Source organism: Corvus moneduloides, chromosome 1 (assembly GCF_009650955.1).
Source record: "Corvus moneduloides isolate bCorMon1 chromosome 1, bCorMon1.pri, whole genome shotgun sequence".
Taxonomy (NCBI): domain Eukaryota; kingdom Metazoa; phylum Chordata; class Aves; order Passeriformes; family Corvidae; genus Corvus; species Corvus moneduloides.
In genome coordinates, this window is record NC_045476.1 from 126,181,033 (window position 1) to 126,201,724 (window position 20,692).

At 38.2% G+C, this 20,692-nt stretch overlaps 1 protein-coding gene and 1 long non-coding RNA gene across 8 annotated transcripts in view; both read right to left on the reverse strand.

The window, feature by feature from the left end:
• The window catches only part of LOC116452147 (aspartyl/asparaginyl beta-hydroxylase-like), a 58,962-nt gene extending 43,453 nt beyond the window's left edge, over positions 1-15,509 (reverse strand). For 3 of the 7 annotated variants that reach the window (XM_032126344.1, XM_032126357.1, XM_032126377.1), the window contains exon 1: positions 15,309-15,493. In XM_032126344.1, coding sequence (XP_031982235.1) covers positions 15,309-15,369 — 61 coding nt within the window. In that variant the 5' untranslated portion in view covers positions 15,370-15,493. Of the gene's footprint in view, positions 1-1,816; positions 2,105-15,308 lie in introns of those variants that run through there. The other 4 variants (XM_032126334.1, XM_032126350.1, XM_032126362.1 and 1 more) reach the window with 4 other exon arrangements.
• Positions 7,351-9,193, reverse strand: LOC116452192. Its single transcript, XR_004243427.1, has 2 exons — positions 9,127-9,193; positions 7,351-8,617 (listed from the first exon to the last, which is right to left on the reverse strand). It is a non-coding gene; the product is annotated as an uncharacterized LOC116452192 (long non-coding RNA).
• Positions 15,510-20,692: the final 5,183 nt, after the last annotated feature.

The window sequence follows — 20,692 nt, forward strand, 5'->3', positions numbered from 1 at the left end:
AACTAGTTTTTGATGTATTTATCACACTGATCATAGAAGAAGACCAAAAAAATACTCTCAAGCTAAATGTCAACACAATTGTTTTTTAGAATAAAATAGGGTAGCTCTGAACGATAACTAATGAGAGATGGGCGACTGACTTATTTTTGTAACAGGAACTATATATAAGTACTTACTTACCCTGCTCGCCATCAGGTTTACAGCCATAATAAAATACTCTTTTATTACATTAATTGTGCTATATACTGAGTTCAGACCAATAAAGAAACCACTGACCCACATCAACTCTTACTCAGCTCAGCATTTTATTGAAGAAAAGAATTCTTTTATTAAGACTACTCCCTTCAAAGATCAAACACTAACTATTTAAGTTTCTTTTCTACATTAAACACAAATGCCCAATAATATTCAGGGAGAAACTGAGGCAACTCAGCCTCACATCAGGCACACATCATTTGCTACTGCACAGTCCTCTAACTACATATGTGCAGGGTCCATATACACAGCTCATTGTAATACCTCTCTTGTGAGAAATGTATGGGTAGCCTGAAAATTGAGCGACAGACAAGCAGCGTCTGCATTCAGACATATGCCCAACCATATGAAAATTATTTACAGTACTATTGAGCTGGTAATGTTAATATTGAGAAATAAACAATTACAGTATGTAATATCAGGGCTTCACTACACCTGTGTACCAAGGCAGTTAATGAAAGCTTTGTATATATTTAAATGAAAGCCTTAGGTTAAAAACAATTTAAATTATTCCAGATTGCAACTTGGTTCTAGAGCAAACAGGAAAGAGGATCTTATTGCATTTCACACTCATTTGCCTGTTTTCTACCGTTTACTGCTAGTTGCCTCTGAGGAAAGAAGCTTTACTTATCAGAAGAACAGGAAAATGAAGGAAAAGACAACTTACTTAAGTAATCAAGGAGCATTATTCATATTTTTTTCAAGTATCAAAGACTGTTTCATGTAAATTCCTCAAAAATAGATTCTGCTATAAGAATGTAGTTCATAAAAATATATTTTTATGCTGTGGTTTTCTACCTTATAGCAAAATTATTTACAAAACTCTTGAACAACAACTCAACCACGGCAGCTTGATCACGCAACACTTTTATATAAATGGAGGTTATGTAACAAAAAATTTACCTATGATCTGCACAAATAATGCTACATGCAGGGTTAGAACAAAACACCGCAAGGACTGAAGCTGGCTCAGAGCTCATTCCAAACAGTTAATTCTCAACTCAAGCCCTTTCCCTGCACATGCTGCCAGCCATGTCAGAAGTAGGTCACTTGCCATATCTGGTAAGCCTGTGCTTACACCACCAGATGTCTTTATGCAGACATCAGAAAGTCTTAAAGCACGGTCTATTGCTCAACAGCAAATCTATAAAATCCTATACCTCAACCACCCCCCATTAAGTCACATGTAGCTAAAAATGTAGGAAAACCTTTTTAGTTTAGCCTACCTTCAAGACATCTAGCAGTTTTACATACTCTAAAAATAACTTTGAAGACAGATATTTGAAGACAAAACAATGTCTCTTATGTTAATAAGATACTCTATTAGGCAAAAAATTATTTACGATCAACCACCTGCCATAAACTCATGGAACACCCCTAGTCCAGAGAACATGCAATCAAAGTGAACAGAAGCAGCCTGTAACATTCTAGAACAGCAAACTGGCAAGAAAACAAACAGACAACAGTAAGCCAGTCGTTTTGCCAATTATAAAATCAGACATAACCAGTATTTGCAAGTACACATTTTCCATTTGCTCACAAAAAAAGGTTAGGATTATACCTGTGTCGTCAGCCATAACATTAGTGCTTGATTTCCACCAACAGAGCGAGTGTGTCAGTATTTCCAAAAATTAATGCTGAAGGCAGAATAAGAAATACCCTCACTGTAGTCTTGCAACAGGAGCAAACAAGTTTCCTAAAGCCAGCTCAGCTGGAACCCGAAACTGGACCCAAGAGAAACCTCTCCTCCAGTACTATTTTTAGAGCAGTTATCCTCAAGAGCCAAACGCTTTTCAGAACTCATATGGCAATCTGGTTCTGACGACAACGAAATTCACTTACTCCTCCAAACAGAGCATCCTGGGTAGTTGATCCTTTCCCCTCCCCTTAATCCTCCAACATCAAAAACAACAGCAAATGAAACCAAGCACATGTACCGTAGTACTTTTGCTGCAATTTATGCCACAGTGCCTGATCTCTAAGGACATTAAACCCACGCGCATAAGCTGAAACACAAGTCTGGACACAAAGCTTGCCTGTTTGCATTTGTTAAGTTGGCCCTCATCCAAGAAACTTTCTCCATGTTGGCACTCCCCTACCAGGCTTCCTGAGTATCCTGCAGAGACTGCTCATTTCAAACGTACTACTTTAAGAAAAAAAGAGACAACTAATTTCTATAATGTAGTTTTGAGTCTTCTAAAAGAATTACTCGAAACCAACCTCACGCATTCTTGCCAAAGAACTTTCATATCAGAACTGTACACATTGTATTTGCTTCTGGCAGACCCTTTCCAGAAGGGGCTAATACTAACTCATCCCACTCACCCCCCTCCTTAAATTCTGACAACATGCATACTGCCTGTACAATTTAAACCTAATATAAATGATTAATCACCAATACACTCTCTTCTTAAGGACCAGAAAAAGAGGAAAAACCCACTAATACACTTTTCAACTTTTTTTACATCTTCAGTTAGCAAACTATTCTTTTCCTGTTGCTTATCAAACAAAAGCCAGCTCCTCTCAAGTGGAAGTCAGAACCGAACTTACTTCTCATCCACTACAACACTAATAAAAGCTTTAGGATCTAGCACTCTGCATTTCCATCCCCATGCTTCTTTAAATAACACAGCTAACAGGTAGATGGAGTGAACAGAAGAACGTTACAGCTACTTTGAAAAACAACACATACCTCCTGTGGTTTTAACATCCAGCAATGAATTACCAAATGCAATTCCCAATAGCTGAAGGGAGAAAAATTGAGAAACAGCACTACAGCTTAAGACTTTTCAAATGGATGAAAAGGAACTACAGGCAGTTGATTCTGTAACTAGTGTATCTTTCAACTATCTTCAAAGCTACTTGAATACATTAAACCAATCAGCTGCTTCAAGAGAGACCTCCTGACTACTACATTTCAGTAATGTAACTGATGCACATGGGGAAAATTTACACAGAGTGACAGTAACCGAACATGGAGAAATCAAAATTATTAAGAAAAATAATGTTACATGCAGTGATATGTACTCTACTGTATATAAATCATACAGTGTTTTGACAGGCATCAGATTAGGCAATTCATTGCAACTTCACTTCAGCTGCACCTGCATTTGCAGACACCAGATCTCACGACAAGTACATTCATAAAGCATTTAACTGATGCTGAGAACCTCCCAGTCCACTAATATATATTTTGGGGGGATTGGTCTGAATTAGAACTTACCTGGCTGAATACTCAATTATTTCAGCCCATGTTTTTGCATCTTTCACTCAGATCTAAGTGAACATTCAAGGACAAGCACAAGGCTTATAAGCAAAGTAAGCTGAGAGAATCAAGAAATTGATTTCAAATGTACACTCCAAATCTGAACTAACACGTATATGTCAACCTCCAGCCAAGTACCCACAGCTTTAATCTTGTGCCCTTTAAAAATTAATTGACTATAAGAATGAAAAGCATCTTCCTTACTGAAAAAGGAGGCTACAGCTAAAATGGGGAAACTCTTCAAACTCATCAAAAGGAAAAAGGACCAAGACAAATATGGACCAAGGTTAGCTCAATATACCAAATGATATCATTTTGGTTAGTTTTATGAAAAACAAAGGTTAAGTTGAACAAATATGTACTTACAATGCAATTTGGGATTGGGATATCTAAGTCAACAGTGTAGACTTCTTACAATGTCTCATTTCTGCTGTGTTCAAATGTTGTGACTGCTGGTTCTTTTTGAAGCAACTCAAATTGCTTCACTAACACTCAAAGTTATTATTCTTCACCTGGTTTATAAACACATTCCAAAATTTTAAAACTATTTTCAAGTTAGTTGTGCTACAACTACGCAGCCCATGTACTTTAATTAATTTTACAGAAGCATAATTGACAATTAAGACTAGCAGCATTAGTTAAACCTCTAGCTCACCACCAAAGTGCAAGCAAAGAAGCCTAGAGGGGAAAAAATAGTCAATTATGAACATAAAATGTCAGGCTTCAAATCATCAAGCTAAGCTTTTGTAATGTGTATAATTATTTCCCACAAAGGTGATTAGGAAGTAATATGGAAGAAATTATAGTTTATCACTTGAAGATAAGGGTGCACACAAGCAGGCACTTACTAGAAATTAAAAAGACACATTAAAAGGAAAAGCAATAAAACACTAACCTCAAAGAAACAACTAAAAATCACATTTCAGAAGTAAAAACTATCAATTAGCTAGATTACAGGGAGACTTCAGAATAAGCTGTTTTAAGAAGGAAATGCAGCGTGATAAAATGCAGATATGGGAGAGAACTAAAAAGCTAAAATAAGGTACAAAAGAACCATGTTATCACCAGTAGAGCAGAACTAGTAGCAGTGCAAAGACAGAAAGCAACCTCTGTTTTATGAGCATGGTCTACTACTGCTTGACATTTTTGCTAAATTATCTTGTCCAATATAATTAATGATAAAGCAAGTGTTGCAAGCCATTTCCAGTAATAGAACTGCAGGTAATTATTTTAAACTGGTTTTACACAGAGGGTTTTTTGAGTTGGGTCAGTAACAAGTATTTCGCTTAAGTGTCTCAGGAAATTCACAGCCTTCTCTGTTGATACTATTTCCCCCTTTCTATTAAAATACAAGCTTTTTTTCACTCTCTCACTACTGAGAGACAGGTCATGTACGTGTATACACACACACACTTTTTGTAATATGTATTTTATAATTGACTCAATAAGCACATATTGAATTGTTGCATTTTAAGAAGTCCCTAAACCATCATGACTCCAAGTGCTATCCTGAAATAAAAATTTTCATCTTCTATTTTTATTCAGTGTTATTCTACATCAGGAGTAGAATAATACACTTTCAATGGACAAAATTGTGCTTTTATGAACTCTATTTTATTTTTTAAAGTGAGACAGGGTTACTATTTTCTGTGTTTACTTTACAGATGGAACAGAGATTTTTACTAAAATACTTAAAATATCGTTCATGAAATATTCCAATCTTAAATTTTCAAAAATATCAATACTCAGAAATTTTAGTTTGTTTACAAACAATCATAGCAGCAGAGTCTTTAGAGGTAAGATCTAAAGTTTAAGGTAAAGTTTTACTTTCAATAAATTCAATAAAAATTCTTTGCAATACAAAATTGATTCCTCCTTTTAGTTTCTAGGAAACTTTCTTCAGCACTACATCCTTAACAGAAATTAGGAGGTGGGAAAAATAGCTTTTTTAATTACTATTCTCTCATTAAAAACTAGATCTCCAGTCTAAACTTTGTATAATCTAGACTATATGGTTATAAAGATACCGCTGCAAGCTATCAAATGACTTTAATAACCTAGATCAGAAACTTGCTGATTAGGAACAGGGAAACTGATGGAACAGAAAAAGCACTAACTTCAAAGGAAACACAAAGACCAAAACATAAATTTGAAATAAAAATTAACTAACTGAAATGCAATTTTGGCTCTCCTGCTGACACTTACCAGATTTTTACATAAGTATTTGAGGAACTTTTCCTTATTTCACATATAATCAATCCAAACATAAACCTTTATGGTCCCTAATTTTCAATCCCTACAAGATTTCTCACAGTAAAATATCCTACTATACATACAATCAAAGAACATAAATACTGAAAGCAAGAGCAAAGTTGTAAGTTCAGGATTAGATGACTAAGCAGGCTGATCATGGAGATGCTGGGAACGGCCAGCTGGAGGGGAAAAAACAAATAAATGGCAAAAAAAGGGATGCATCACAAAATATGTAGAAAACCGCTAGGATCATAAGCACCCCGCTGAACTTCCCTAGTGAAAGGAAGCTCCTCCCCTCATGAGATGAAGTGATTCCATTGAAACATCTCCTCCAAGTCCTCACTTAGTAAGGATGCGAAAGGTCAGACTTAGTTCTCTTCTCTAGGGAACACTGTTTGAACTTCTTTATAGGTTTAAAGACATTTCTAAGTATACCCAAAGGTATAAGAACAAAACCATTTTAGTTCCCCAAGACTCAAATTTCCGATCCTATTATCTGAAAATATGTTTCAAGTAAAATAAATACATATAGGTTTTTACCTGGCTTATATTCAGTTTATAAAGAGATAGTCAATAACCCAATTTCTGAATATAAGCTGCTACATTTCAAAGTACTTTTAAGCCTAGAGATAGCTTTCTGACTCACAGGGAACACCACAATATTTAGAAGAGTTTTTTAGTTGCAAGCTAAGGTGATGTATTACTAAGTCAGAATTAATTATTCTTCAGAAAAAAAAAATCCAAAACAAGATTATAATCTGTCTGATTGACGTTAAGCATTATTTCCAGGCTGGGGTTTTTTACATTTATTTATTTATTATTCTTCAGCAGTTACCATTTTTTCTTACCATAAATAAATCCTATTGCTTTCCATTTGCATGATTCTTCTAAGACATATATACACAACAAAAATAATAAAATTTATTCCCAAGAAATCTACTCAGAAAACCCATTCCAATAATGACTAGCTTCAGGGTTGTTGGTTGTTTGGGTTTTTTTAAAAAACCTAAGGATTTGTCTCTAAGAGAAAAACAGTCACAAATGAAAGAAAAGGAGAAATTTAGTGAGAAAGTCTGTCCTAGGAGGTTGCACAGTTTCAAGAGACTTGTCAAAAGCACTTGATCTAAATACAACACAGCAGTGGGCTCTATTTGCAGTGGTGGCTCCACACTTCTCCATGAGGTTTGGAGACACCAGCTGTTTGCCCCTTAAGAGCTGCTGCTGTTAACAACTTTCTTCTCAAGTCTTATTTGTCCAAGCATAACTACTGAAGTCAGAGAAGGAGAAAGGAATACAGAGATGTAAATTCATGAGAGAAAATCCTGAATCTGTACCTGCTTCTTTTCTAAATGTGATAGAAAGATGATCACTTCCAAAACCTAGCCAAATTTTGTCCAAGCCATGTTTTGGCTTTTTATTCAATTTTTGGCTGTTTGGATGACTATCTTTTGGGTAGTTCCTCAAGCAGGATTTATTACAAGTAAGAAATACATACAGATGTGCACACAGCTTAAATGACTAAAAACTACATTGCTTACAACTTCAAAGAGTTTTATAATGAATGCTTTCAACAGGAATATATTTTAAGCAATATTTAATGCATTTATCACTATCTAAATACTTTGGATTACTTTTTTTCTTTTAAACCTTTTCCCCACAAACTTAAAGATAGTACAATAACAGGCTTAAATAGTTAGCACCGGAGGAAAAAAAAAAACCTGTAGTCCTGTAAAGACAGAACAAAAATATTTTGTAATACATTTACCTAATCTAAATAGATTTGTACAGAAAAGTACGCATTTTTTCCCAAACACTTCAGTCAATTTTCTCTAGTTTTGTTTTTATGTATATATAAGCACAAAATAGAATTAAAGTCCAAAACTGAATGTAGAACGTGCCTCTTGTAAACTTACTTGAGTCAAACATCAAGACAAGAAGTTCAAGGTTAAGACCACATGCCTAAAAAGAAATTTTAGTTTGCCTCCTGCTATAAGAACAGTATCTCTGTAACACCAATGAGTAGACAAAATACTGATTTTAACTGTACAAATTGCTTAAAGATTTTTAATGGCTGCTATTTTGATTAACCAGCTCTCTCCCACAGAACATCTGGAAATAAAATCTAAAATTATACAATCTACCTATCTTGCATTTGAATGATTTAATGCAGCCAACAGTCCTACATAATTACTAGGTTAATTAAATGGTTGGTTGTATTTAGGACGGAACAGAGTTCAGGGAAGGTAAATGTGGAGAGGAAATACAAGAAATACTTGGGCCTAGAACATGCAAATTTTGCTGGTGGTGACCTTTAAAAAAGATTCTATTACATAAGGTTGAAAATCCTCATCTCCGTACATAATATGCTGGCATTAATTTAAGGGTATTTTTTCCTTGTTCCATTTTCCAATCCTGTAATGTGGGTCACATCAATTTGTTTTAGCAACAAGTCCTAATTAAGCCACAAAATAAAGAAAACAGACTATGGTTGGTTTACTTTAAATTTTTCTCATGCTTTGAGGCAGTTCAAATAGAAAAACTCCAGCTGCCATGCAAGCACCTACAACTCTGCTTTTCACAAGTTTCTGCTCATTGAAAAAAAAGATCATATTAAAATGACTAAAATGCCTAAAACTTATCAGAGTTTCAAGTCTGATACTAAGCCAATTTAATTAGGTGTTTGTCCACAAGGGTGCGATGCACCTGCAACTCTTACAGAGTACAAAAGAGGATTTAGGTGTCTCATACATTACTAAAATATGTTTTTAGGAGATCTCAGTTGCAGAGAAATTGCTGTTTACAGAAACTTCTGGCTTCAAAAGATGTATCTGTGTCTTCTCGCTACTATGGAAAGAAATAGGACTACAGTTACAACCTGCTATGTGAACTTTCTTTAAGAATTTTTAAATTTAAAAAGTGAGGCATGTTGCATTAGTAATTAACTGTCAATTAACAAACAGAACCTCAGGAAATAAAACTGCAAAACCAGAAAACCACTACTGAATAGTTAAACCCCCCCCAGCTATTAGATGTTTTGTAAAGAAAGGCTTCAAACAAACAACTTGGTAGCATTTGTTGCATCAGGTTAAGTACATGCAGAGTAAGAGTGCAACTCCATATAAAGAAAACTAAAATTTGTTTAATCTTTGAAGCTCTAACAAAGTTGAACCACACGTACTACAGTGTGTTCAAACTCAGTCCATAGTTATCTACATAACTCATTTCCAACATGTTTAAAGACACATAATATTATGATTTCCACTTCAAAGCATAGCTCAAAACTTTTCCATGCAAAGAGCTATCCCATAGATGCAGTTAGGAAAAAGATTGCTGCAGGCTATCACACAGATTACCAGACTGTGATCTTCGTCAGGAAAGAACTGCTTGGGGCAAACCAGAACTTCATTGCTCAAGTTCTCTAAAATGAAGAATTCAACATAAGAATTAGCACAGGAACTCTTATTACATGTTTCAAAGTGATTCCAGCTGAAAATGAACCCTTTTTTGTCTCATACAGGTGATCGGCCAAGGGGTTTTCACTTTAAAGAGACAGCATTATTGAAATGTCACCTCTTTATGCACTCTGTAATTAGAAATAATCTTGACATATAGGCCTTCTACTGCTAGTAAATTTTGCTATCATTACGGAAGCCCTTATATATCCAGCTATTATACTAGCATAGCCAACCAAACCAGTCAACTTTTTGTGTTCGCACCATGGCTCCATGAATATATGATCAAACCTAAAACTCTAGATTAACCTCACACTCTCCTAATGCCCACCCACTCATTGTCAACTCTTCCCTCCTCCCCAAATGACCTTCCAAAAAGCTGTGCATTGAGACAGTCTAGCAGGGAGGGGGGAGGAAATTAAAAAAATCAGATTTCTGCTTATCAGTTCCCTGTGTGATTCATCTTGCACCTGCACAGTCAATAACTCAGGTACAGAGAAGTGGTATTGAAAAGAGGAAGACTGCAGAGCAGCCTCAAACTAGATTAAGCTGACTGCAGACCTGTAGTATTAAACTGGTAAAAAAAATTTAACTTCTTAATCCCCCAACATGATGTACATCCTTGGTGTCTGAACACTGAGTAGCTATGTCCTCTGATGGGGAATCTTTGCCTGCATTCTCTGAGTAATTGCCAAAAGTGAGAAAACATACTCCAGCTTCCTGTCTCCCTGATACTAGAGATAGTTTAGGTTTTTCACCTAGCATTTTAAACAAGCCCTATCCTCAAAAGGCTATTGAAAAAGTTGCAATTTAAACACTTAACAAAATGCTCAGAAAATATATTAAACATCCTTACAGACATGAAGTGCAACTTTCCTCCATATTTGAAGCACTGTGAATAATTTCTTTTAGCCCACAATGGCTTCCTGCACCCATGTAAGATCCATTAGAAAAGACAGAGCAGACCCAAGATTTCAGCCCACGCTAGATCAAAAGGGGCATGAGAACTCTGATGTCTTTATCAAGTGTTAGCATCTCTGGAAGTTTGGAGAGGAATCTCTCAGTGCTTCAGAATTCTTCAGGAGAAAAGCGATAGAGAGGAAAGCATCAGGCTCTTTGCATTTATGTCCATGCTGCTACACTTAAGCATCAATCCTAAAACCCAAAATAATACATCCTTGAGAAAAAGCAAAGGATATACAAACACCAGGCAACAAGGGAAAAATAAAAAAGCATAAAAGCATGTACTGTGTTCAAATAGATTGTTTCTACTTCCAGAGTAACCTCGGCAATCAGCTACTGCACCTTTCCACAGTTAATGTGCAGTGTAGAGAAAGTTTCATTCAGATAAACCTGAAGTGTTGTCTTTCTAGAGCTCACTTGACTCTAGTATCAGACAAATGAATCAAGAGTGTATCGAGGATTCAGCGTTTCAATGCAAATCTGCTCAATAAGATGATGAATACCTGTGTTAACCATTTTAAGCATGGTTTTTATATCACTTTCATTTAATCAGATATAAGCAAATTGGCTTGTTTGAAGAGTTACTGTCTCCAGTTTTGTACAGGACATTTAAAAAATAGAAGAAAAAAAAAAAAGAGAAGAAGGAAGGAGAATCAGCAAATGTAATAATTTCACCAGTGGCACTGCTGCAACATACCATGCAAATTACAGATGTTTGAACCATTACTATTGCTAAAATTTTTTAATTTGGCAGATTATTTTACAAGATATTAAAATGTTTTCCAGAAAAGCCACCCTGAATAAGACCCAAGGCAGACAGATGAATTACAAGGAGGTGGCTGTCGACATTTTCATGATTTTGCTATTTGTATTAGCATCTGGCATTAATGGTAAAAATACAAGACCTTCAACTAGTTGTGAGCAACTAAACTAGGCAATAGGACAAACTTCCAGAAGAAATCACTGCAGAATTTCTTAAACAGTATACAAAGTTTCCACCAGTAAGACACAAAGTATTTCTCATTTGTCTACAATAGACATACAGAAACTCTAACATAGTAATAACAATTCATTGTATATTTCTGAAGACCAATAATGTTACAAGAAAACACTTTGACACTGAGTTTCAAAAGCCAAAACAAAGCACGGAGCAGCATGCTAATTGAATCATGAGAATTCTTTTTGGTTCAGCAAACACTTGGACTTTGGTCACTTTTGCTCAACGAACAGTTTGACAAGTCAAAACATTTTTTAAGCCCCACACAGCATCCCGAATTTACATTTCACTTATGACCTCCAACACCTTAACACCCTTCTTCCTAAGGGTTTCAACTAACATGAAGAAGGAAATAATTGATAGATTGTAATACAAGAAATCAGATGACTACACAACTGTAAAGATCATAAACAAGCACACTGGACAGTAGTTGAGGTCAGAAGTTACAGAGACCAAATTTTTAGGTAGATATCGTATTTAAACAGAATCCATGGTGTAAAAAAATGAGATGTTATACCATAGCACAAATGTGTAGCTGAGAGACACCACAGAATGGATGGGCAATCCCACTTCAAGCATTAGAAGCACTAATGTGAAGTTCAATGCTCCCAAAGAAATAACTTCAGCAGCAAAATGTGACCTGTTTAGTTGATGAATTTTCCCTGCTCTTTAGGTAAATTAAAAAGCTAATGGAGAGCCTCATCCAGATAAAAGCACACTCCAAAGTAGCCTTTACAATGGAGATGAGATAAAAAGTAGACGTTCTTGCAAATTAACAGGCACAACTTCTAGAAGTGATACAGTTAACTAAACCATTTGTAATGATAGCACAAAATTGCATTTGGATAAGTACATCAGGTCACCTTGAATGCATACCAAAAAAAGCCCCAAACAAACTTGAAGAAAGTTGAAATGCCAAAAATTAATCAAAGAATTAGAGTAAGGGGCACTAGAGGGTCCAGAGGATGAGTAAAAGGAGTTAAAAACTTTGCAATACATTTGCACATGTAAGGAAACCACATGGTTAAAACAGCAAAATGAGAAAACTAACATCTCCTCGGATCTTGTAGAGAAAAGTAGGGGATGTCAAAAGATTCTTAATCGTTATTCCAGAGATTAAAGAAAATTTATCTAAGCAACAGTAGAGTTCTTTGATATCCTGGAGACTGAAGTCAACACAGCCTCAGAACTAGCTGAGGTAGGACTATGGGTTTTTAAATATAAATTACAGTTGTCTGTAAATAGAGATGATGCCTTGCATTGGAAATGTGTGGTGTGTATGGTGCCTAGCTTAACGGAGAATTCCTCTCCCACCTACCATCAGAAATGCAAAGAAAACAATTATTGCACAACTTATCTTCAATAAGAATTATGTTTAAGTAAGTCCTCACTTACATACTGTAAGACACAATACACCCACACAGCAACCTAATGATAGTTAACTTATAATCTGGACTTCTATAGGTAAGCATAGCTTACAAAGTCATCCATATTTTTTCAGCCATCTGTATTTGAAAAGTAGCTGGGCTGCTGATCCTCAGTCTTGCTGGAAGGCACCTCCACAGGCACCTGCTAATGCCCAAGACATTTCCACATTTCACATCTCATGAAATTTGAGGGAGTTGATTCATGACCAGGTGTTATGCATTTGTTTCTGTAACAAAACTGTCCCTCATCTAATGATGCTTCAACTAACAATGGAGCAACTATCTATTACTTCATCTAGTGTTTAAAACTGATATTCTTCTTTTTGAGAGGCCACGTCTTTACAATGGGTTCTGCAGGCTAGTAACAAGCAGCCAAACTTTCCAGTAAGGATAATAACAAACACATGTTTCCCTCTCTAAGTATCCCCAAACTTTCAAATTTTTCCCTGGTTTTCACTTCTGTACTCTAAATAAAATCAATGGTATAGTCATAAAATTCTGCAAATGTAATTTTCAAAGAATGAGTAGCACTACAAAGCTCAAATAAAGATTTTTTTTTTTAATTAGGACTGATTCGGCAGTTTCTAGTATATGACTTCTGAAAGTAAAAGTTAGAGTTCTATTTCTAAAAGATATTTAGTTCCACTTCTGACATTACAATGTACCTGAAAACACCTACATAAACTATAGTTAGAACTATTTTGGACTTAATCTATTTGTAGATTACTGTAAATATTTTCTGATGCAGAAACCTAAAAGCAGATTACTACATTCAGATGCTGGCATTGTCTTGAGTGCACAGATTTTGAAATAAGCTGTTAGCCTCAGTGGTTTGAGAGCTGTGAGCAAGGCCTTGGCAAGAAGCCACATCCTCTCTCAAGAACTGCTGCAAAAGTGAATACTTCTGTCAAGCAAAAACTGCTTCAGACTTGAGGTTTTCATACTTCCCAGTCTCAATTACTTGCCATCTCAAAACCATTTCCTCATCTCATTTTCACATCCCTTGACTGCGAAAGCTTGCTGTTGTGAGGGCTCCGCTGCTCCCGCTGCTCCTTTATTCACACAGGAGTTACCATCCCTTACCTCTTTCTGCAGCTGCAATTATGAAAACAGCATCAGCTTCATGCTGTAATTCCTATGGCTGTCCAAGGGATTCTAATTAGGAGTGTCATATACTAACAAATTTAAGAGGTTACATGTTAGTAGAGTGCCTAATACATTGCCCATACTGCTTCATCCCCTCAAAGACATCTTTTAATATAAAGAGAGAAAATTTTACTCAGACTACAAATAAAAACCCATGGAATGCTTTTTTTATTCAGTCAGAGATTCAGTTTACCGATAAATTTATTTTTCAGCCATTGACAAACGTTTAAAGTGATGTTTAAAATATTAACTACCATATTCAGTATTCAAAATTACAACAGGGATGTATGTTTTTAAGGCATTAAAATTGAAAATCTGTATTCAGCATGCTTAATACTGGGTGATCATCACAGCACCTCCAGTCCAAGCAAAAACCGTAATTAACATAAACTGCATAGCAGAGGTCAGCAATTGAAAAAAGGAATTAAAATTAAAAAAAACCACTTTTACAAAGATAGCAATATTATCTCTAAACTCTTTTAAGCTTAAGAATATTTGAAATCTTTCCCTCTTAATTCATCATGTGATAGGTAAACTAATCCTGTATGGTTCATCCTTTAATGAACACTGTTCTCACTATTATTGCTAAATTCAAAGAGGGACAACAGATATTATTTCTGTGTCATCACCACATTTTACCACTGGAGCTCTATGCACACCAAGCTCAAATCCAAAGAAGCTACGACGCTCAATCTGTGATAAAAACACCTCCTTTCTCCAGTACAGTGTACATGGCTGCATAGTGACTCCAGAAGTACAGACAGTTTTTTCCCTCTTTCAGGCGTGTACTGCTATGCTGAGAAATGTCAATGCACATAAAACTTTCCCTACATAAACTGTCCACACACAGTGGTCTGTGAACAGTCAGATTTGGTGAGGGGTTCTTTACTGGCGGGGTGGGAGGTGTGGGGATCACTGCCTCAAAAATCCTCCTGCTTCCATTTTTATGGATTCTTCCTCCTTGCCTCGATAGCTACAGAAACCATCAGCTTAGGTGCTCCATCTACAACTGATTTAATAATTTTGACCTAACCAGGTCAGTCTAAGGAGATAGTCCACATCCAAGTGTGGATACGAGAATAACAAAGACTTGAGATTGGGGCATCCCGGTTCTACCCCCATCTCCCGGAGGAAGAGGTCTCAGGGATACTCACAGATGCTGAGGCCTGCCCGGCGTTCATCTCATTCCTTCTAGGGAGCCTTCGAGGGGCGTCCCCGCCACCCAGGCCCGACAACTTTCCCCTCCACGTGAACTCCCTGGACAGGGAACGGCGGAAACGCGAGGTACACATCACGGCCATCTATCCCTGTGTCCCCGTCCCCAGCTCCCGCAGCGCGGGAGGAACCAGAGGGGGCCGGCGGGAGGGAAGTGAAGGGCGGGAGAGGCGGGGAGAAGACGCAGCATCCCAGCGCTTCGCCCGCCGGCTGCCCCGCATCGCGGGCAGGGGCGACATTGCCCCTTCCCTTCCCCCGGCTCCGGCCGCCGCTGGAGCCCCCGCCCCTTCTCCGCAGAGCTACTGCTTCGCTCTCGCAGCAGCTGCACTGCTCACCTCTCTTGGAGCCAGGGCTGGGGCTGCCGCCGGCGGCCCTGGAGCTCTTGCGGGAAGCCATCGCACCTCCCGTCGGGCAGCGCAGGGGGGCGGAGCGGGAGCGCGTCGGGAGCCGCCGCCGCCGCCGCCCGAGCCCTGCCTGCGGCAGGAACGCGCTGAGGCCACGGCAGCGCGACCCCGAGCGCTCCGCGGCCCCGCCCCGCGCCCGCCGCCAGCCAATCGCGCCAGCGAGGCGTGACGCCCCTCGTCTCTGATTGGCGGCGGCGCAGCGAGGGGGCGGGGCGGCGGCCCAGCGGTTGCGCGCGCCCGCCGCGCTCCCCCGCCGCCGCCGGCCCGTTTGAACGTGGCAAACGCGGGCGCGAGCCGCGGCTTCTCGCGAGGGTTCGGCCGCGCGCGCGCCGCGGGGGAGCGGGGGCGAGCCCGCCGCTGAGGGAGGAGAGGCTGGGGAGCTCGGGGAGGCAGAGCGGGGTGGGCGGCAGGGCGGCATTTATATGGCGACACCGCCTAAAGCATCCCGTCCTGTGTCTTAAACCGCGCTCCTCATCCGGTTAAGCCCCCAGACTGTGGGAAACATCATCGATGTGTATAAATACCTAACGGCCAAGAGGATGGAGCCAGGCTCTTTTCGATGATGCCAAACAGTAAGACAAGAAGCAACGGGCAGAAACTGATGCACAGAAAGTTCTACCTGAACATGAGGTAGAGCTTCTTTATTGTGTGGGTGACTGAGGACTGGAAGATATTGCCCGGAGAGGTTGTGGAGTCTCCCTCACTGGAAATATTCCAGAACCGTCCAGACACAATCCTGTGCCACGTGCTGTAGGAGGACCCTGCTTGAGCAGGAGGTTGGACCAGATGACCCACTGTGGTCCCTCCCAACCTGACCCATTCTGTGACTGATTCTATGGAACAGCTTGTCAAACCGAAGAGAGCGCCTTTGCAATCAGCAGAGTGAAAGAGTTTGAAGTTTGTCGTATCAGACAATAAGTTCCCCAACAAGGCTTTTTTGAGGCTTTAAAAATACTTTTAATTGCCTGTGACAAAATAAGCCTCTTTTTTTGCAGGAGTTCAGGATGCCTTTTGGTACTGATGATTCCGTTTGAGACTGGGTTAAATACCAGTTTGGTGTAACACAAAGTCTGAAAGAATAAAGCAAAACCCACCTTTGAGTCCTGACCATAAATACAGTGTTTCAGGTCAAAACAAACAATTTTGAAAGTTAGAGCCTTTGCAAGTGGATGTGTGGAGAAGGAAGCCTTTTCTCAAATCGAAGGTCAGCACTGTGTTTTGAATAGTAGTGCCATGAAGCTAACCAGAAACAGTAATTTACTGGAGAGCGTTAATCAGTATTTTTTAATGGGATTTGCACTTAGATGCTTAGTCAAGTAATGGGATATCAGTGTGCGCACACTGATATCACTTCAGACAGTAGAAGTAAAAGCAACAAGTTTTGGGAACATCAAAACCAATGAACCCTACTTCTTGGTATCTCTCATGTGAGTTAATTGGTATCAAGTACAGTTGAGTATCTGAACTTTTTGCTTGGTTATGGCACTCTACCAGTCTTATTTTCACATGATGTGTAAGTACTTAATATTTTTTGAGATGCTTCCCTTTTACTTGGTGAGGCTGAAGCTGCTGGACAAGTTTAAAAGCTGTTAGGGAGGAGTAGATGTACTCATGACTGTGTAGAATTTATCAGAAAAAAGCTAACAGGATGAATTACTAACATTTCAGCAAATTGGGAAGTACAATGCAAGGAGTGAACTGTCCTAAGGTGTTGCTGCCTGAAAGGAAAAGAAAAAAAAAAAAAAATCTGGTACTGGGATTACTGAAAATACAATAATTAGTTAAAAATAGATGTGTGACTATATTCTTGAAAGTAGCAATTACTGTCAATTGAGACAACAGCTGTTTGTGGTTAATGTGGGATGCAGTTTCCTGAAGCTGAACTACTGGAAATGACAGTTTGATAAGAAAAGAGGTACTGAGAACATTGAAGCCCCTGGACATGCAGATAGGATAGGACATTCAGAAGGATATTGCTAATGTTTTACTGTGAAAAAACTTCTGGGCTTTAAATGGATTGTCAAATTCCTTACTTCTGTTTACTTTGGCACACAGTTGCCAGCATTTTGTAATTGGTGTACTCAGAACCTGCTTGTACTTCTGACCAAGAAGTCTCCCTTGCAAGATTTAAATATACACCCAGAGGTACAAATGCTCATACAGTATTGTATGTTCATGCTGATCACTATCCTTCTGCATGATCTTGTCATTTGGAGGTTTGTGTTGATCTCCTATAGCATCAGGACTTTTTCCTCCCAGTCCCCAGACAACTGTAAAATGAGGAGGAATGTTAGATAAGAGGGGCTGTTGTCCTCCACTGACCAGAGAGTCTTTTTTTTTTTATTATTTCTGCCTGATATCTCTGATCATGCACTTAAAATGTGATCATGATATGTGGTTTTGGACTAAGCAGACTTTCAGATTAATTTGCAGAAAGCAGCAGGCCTGATTTTCCTACTGGGATCACCTGAGTACCATGTACGTCCAGGCTATGGGATCCATGATGTGCCATTGAAGAAGCTTGGGACAGCTTGATATCGGTTCTTTTAGAGAAAGTAACACCTAATTTGATTTAAATTTGCCAGGGTGAGCGTTGCTACAAATGATATGACAAACACTTCTGATCTGAAATGTAATGAAAATTGAAGCAAATATTTTAAATGTCATTTTTGGGAGAAGTGGCAAAGAGAAAAGCCATCAGTGTGGGTAGGTGAATGTGCATGTGAACGGCTCATCACTTTTTAATCTGCTCATTTGTTTTAGAGCTAAGTGTTTGGTACATTGTAAGGGTGTGCAGGAAACCACAAGAAGAGAAATATTGTCTTTGTTTGTAGGAGGAAGAGAAACAGGGCAGAAAAAAGAATGTAACAATGAGGAAGGAGCAAGTTAGTAAGGCAAAGGCAAAAAAAAAAGCCATAAAAACAGGAGTTATAAATAAAGACAAGGGCTATGAGACAGACCGCACAGCAGTCAGTTGGAGTCTTTCTACTGGTATCAGGCTTTTAAAAAGAGAAAATAAAAAATCCTTTCTCTTGGCAAGAATCACATTTACCCTAACTCCAAACTGTCCTAATTGACTCCTTGTTGAGACTACAGCTAAACTAAGTTTAAATTATACTGCATATCATAAATCATTTTATTAAAAGAATGCCACCAATAATGAGCCCTGCTTGGAAAATAAATGCATGTTTTTACTGTGCATTTTGTTTCCATAAATACCTTTGCATTAGTGCAGTCACAGCTGTTTTGCTGTCCTGATTCATTCAAGCACAGTGACTCTGCTGTTTGACAAAAAGAAATACATCCAAGGTGATAAGCAGAAGCAGCAATGAAACAATTACACAAGAAGAGGGTTCAGCCTCTAATCTCCTAATTTCTAAAAGAACTGCAGATATATGACCTGTCTATAACAGTGAAATGGGATGCAGAGTGAAAAGTGTTAATATGAATGAATGAGTGACATCTCCTTAAAGGAACCATTGAATTAGGCCTATAATTTTTACTTCCTGTATCATAGCTGAATAACCCATTTTAAATCCCCCTGCACCTGTGCCAAAATCAGTGCTATAGTGAGTTTATTTCTATTCACAGTTTTTATCTGAGTTTGTCATGAAGGCATCTGTTGTGCTGTTAATAGGCCGTGACATTTCTTGTATGAAAAAGTATGATAATTGAAGGCTTAAGGGGTTCACCCTCATTCTATTGGTGTCCCTGTTAATCATGTTGATCATTCTAAGTGACATACAGCTGTCCATTCAATTATATATGTTTCTCATAAATAAATGAGCTTCAATTGATTTTTAAGGGAAAGCTCATTCTCCAGCAAGAGAGGAAAAATTATTTTATGTCATAATACATTGCATTGAAAAGAGGGAGAGAATTCTCAGGATGGCATTAAAAATACTATGTTAAAAACTCCATGGTAGTATAAGATTTTCGATTGAAAACTTAGGTATGTAGAATTTTAAGGTTTTTGATTGCTTAGATAATATTTTTTTCGTGCATGGTGGGTGAACTATGCACCTTGCTAGCCAGTTGGAAAAGGTGTTCCCACCAGCAGGCTGTGTTTAAAAATGTGCATTGGATAACTATAGAGCAAAGAGGGTGATGAACAGGTTTTACTGTTTGTTTTCTGGATTATCAAGTTGACACTTGAAATGCTGATCATCTTTCTGGTTACAGGCAGTTCAGAGAATCAACATCCAGATGTTTTCATTTATCAGCCAAACTTCACTAACCACTTGTGGAAAAACAGATCGGATGTTTTGGGAAGAGGGAGAGACAAGAGAAGGTGAAGAGTGTCTCGGTTATCCAAACATAAACAACTTCATTTTCTGTGTTGGTGTTCCACTTACAGCTAGGTGAATCTGCAGTAAAGTAAGGTGTAGTTGAGCTGGTTACTCTTAAGGATGAAATCTCTCTTTTATTTATTTTTTAAATGTATTTATTGTAACAGTACTTCTATGGCAGTAGACACCTGTTATTAGATTTGTGCATTCCTATAAAAACTTAGAACATTTTCTAAATAGTTGGTGATACTGACAAATAGAACACAGCCATTTGTTTGAAAGGCATTCAGAAGTATGTACTTATCCAGAATATAAGCACAAAGAACTTGAGCCAGGTGGAGCATGTCTGGTTCAGGCACAGCTAAGGCTGAAGTAAAGTTTGGTTTTAAATTGTGAAGGTAAAATGTAGGTCAATAGCTTGCTCTCCTTGCTCTCAGCTGATTTGTATTGACAAGGAGTAACTCAAATAACATTTGGCCTTTGGATCAGTGGTGTGACCTAGTAGCCTGGGATTTGTTACAGCATTGCTTGGATTCTGGAGGTCTTACTGCAGATTTTGCCAGGTCTGATTCAGGTAAATTGGTCCCTGTGAGTGTAATCAAAGCTGAGAATGAAGAAAACTTCTCAGAGAAATAATTTTCATCTGGTGATTAGATTTTGCATAAACTGTGAAGGTATTTGGAATTTAAGTGATGCCTTTTGTCATGTCCCTATGCACCTGCACAGTAATGTGTGGATTTGTTTCCTACAGCATGAGATTCCCAGAAGAAAAGAGTAAACATTTATTTGTGCACTTTTAACAGTTACTTGTAATGTGTATGCTTGGAAGACCATCAGAAATAAGCCTTGAAAGGTATTTAAACTTGAAGTCATACCTTCCAGATGGAGAGCAGCTGATGGAGCTCAAATAGTAAAACACTACAGATAAAACACTACAACAAACCAGGATCAGTATTATTTCTGTTATCTTAGATACAATCCTCATTAGAGTGGCAACGAGAGAATGAAGCTCAGTCAGCCATTCCC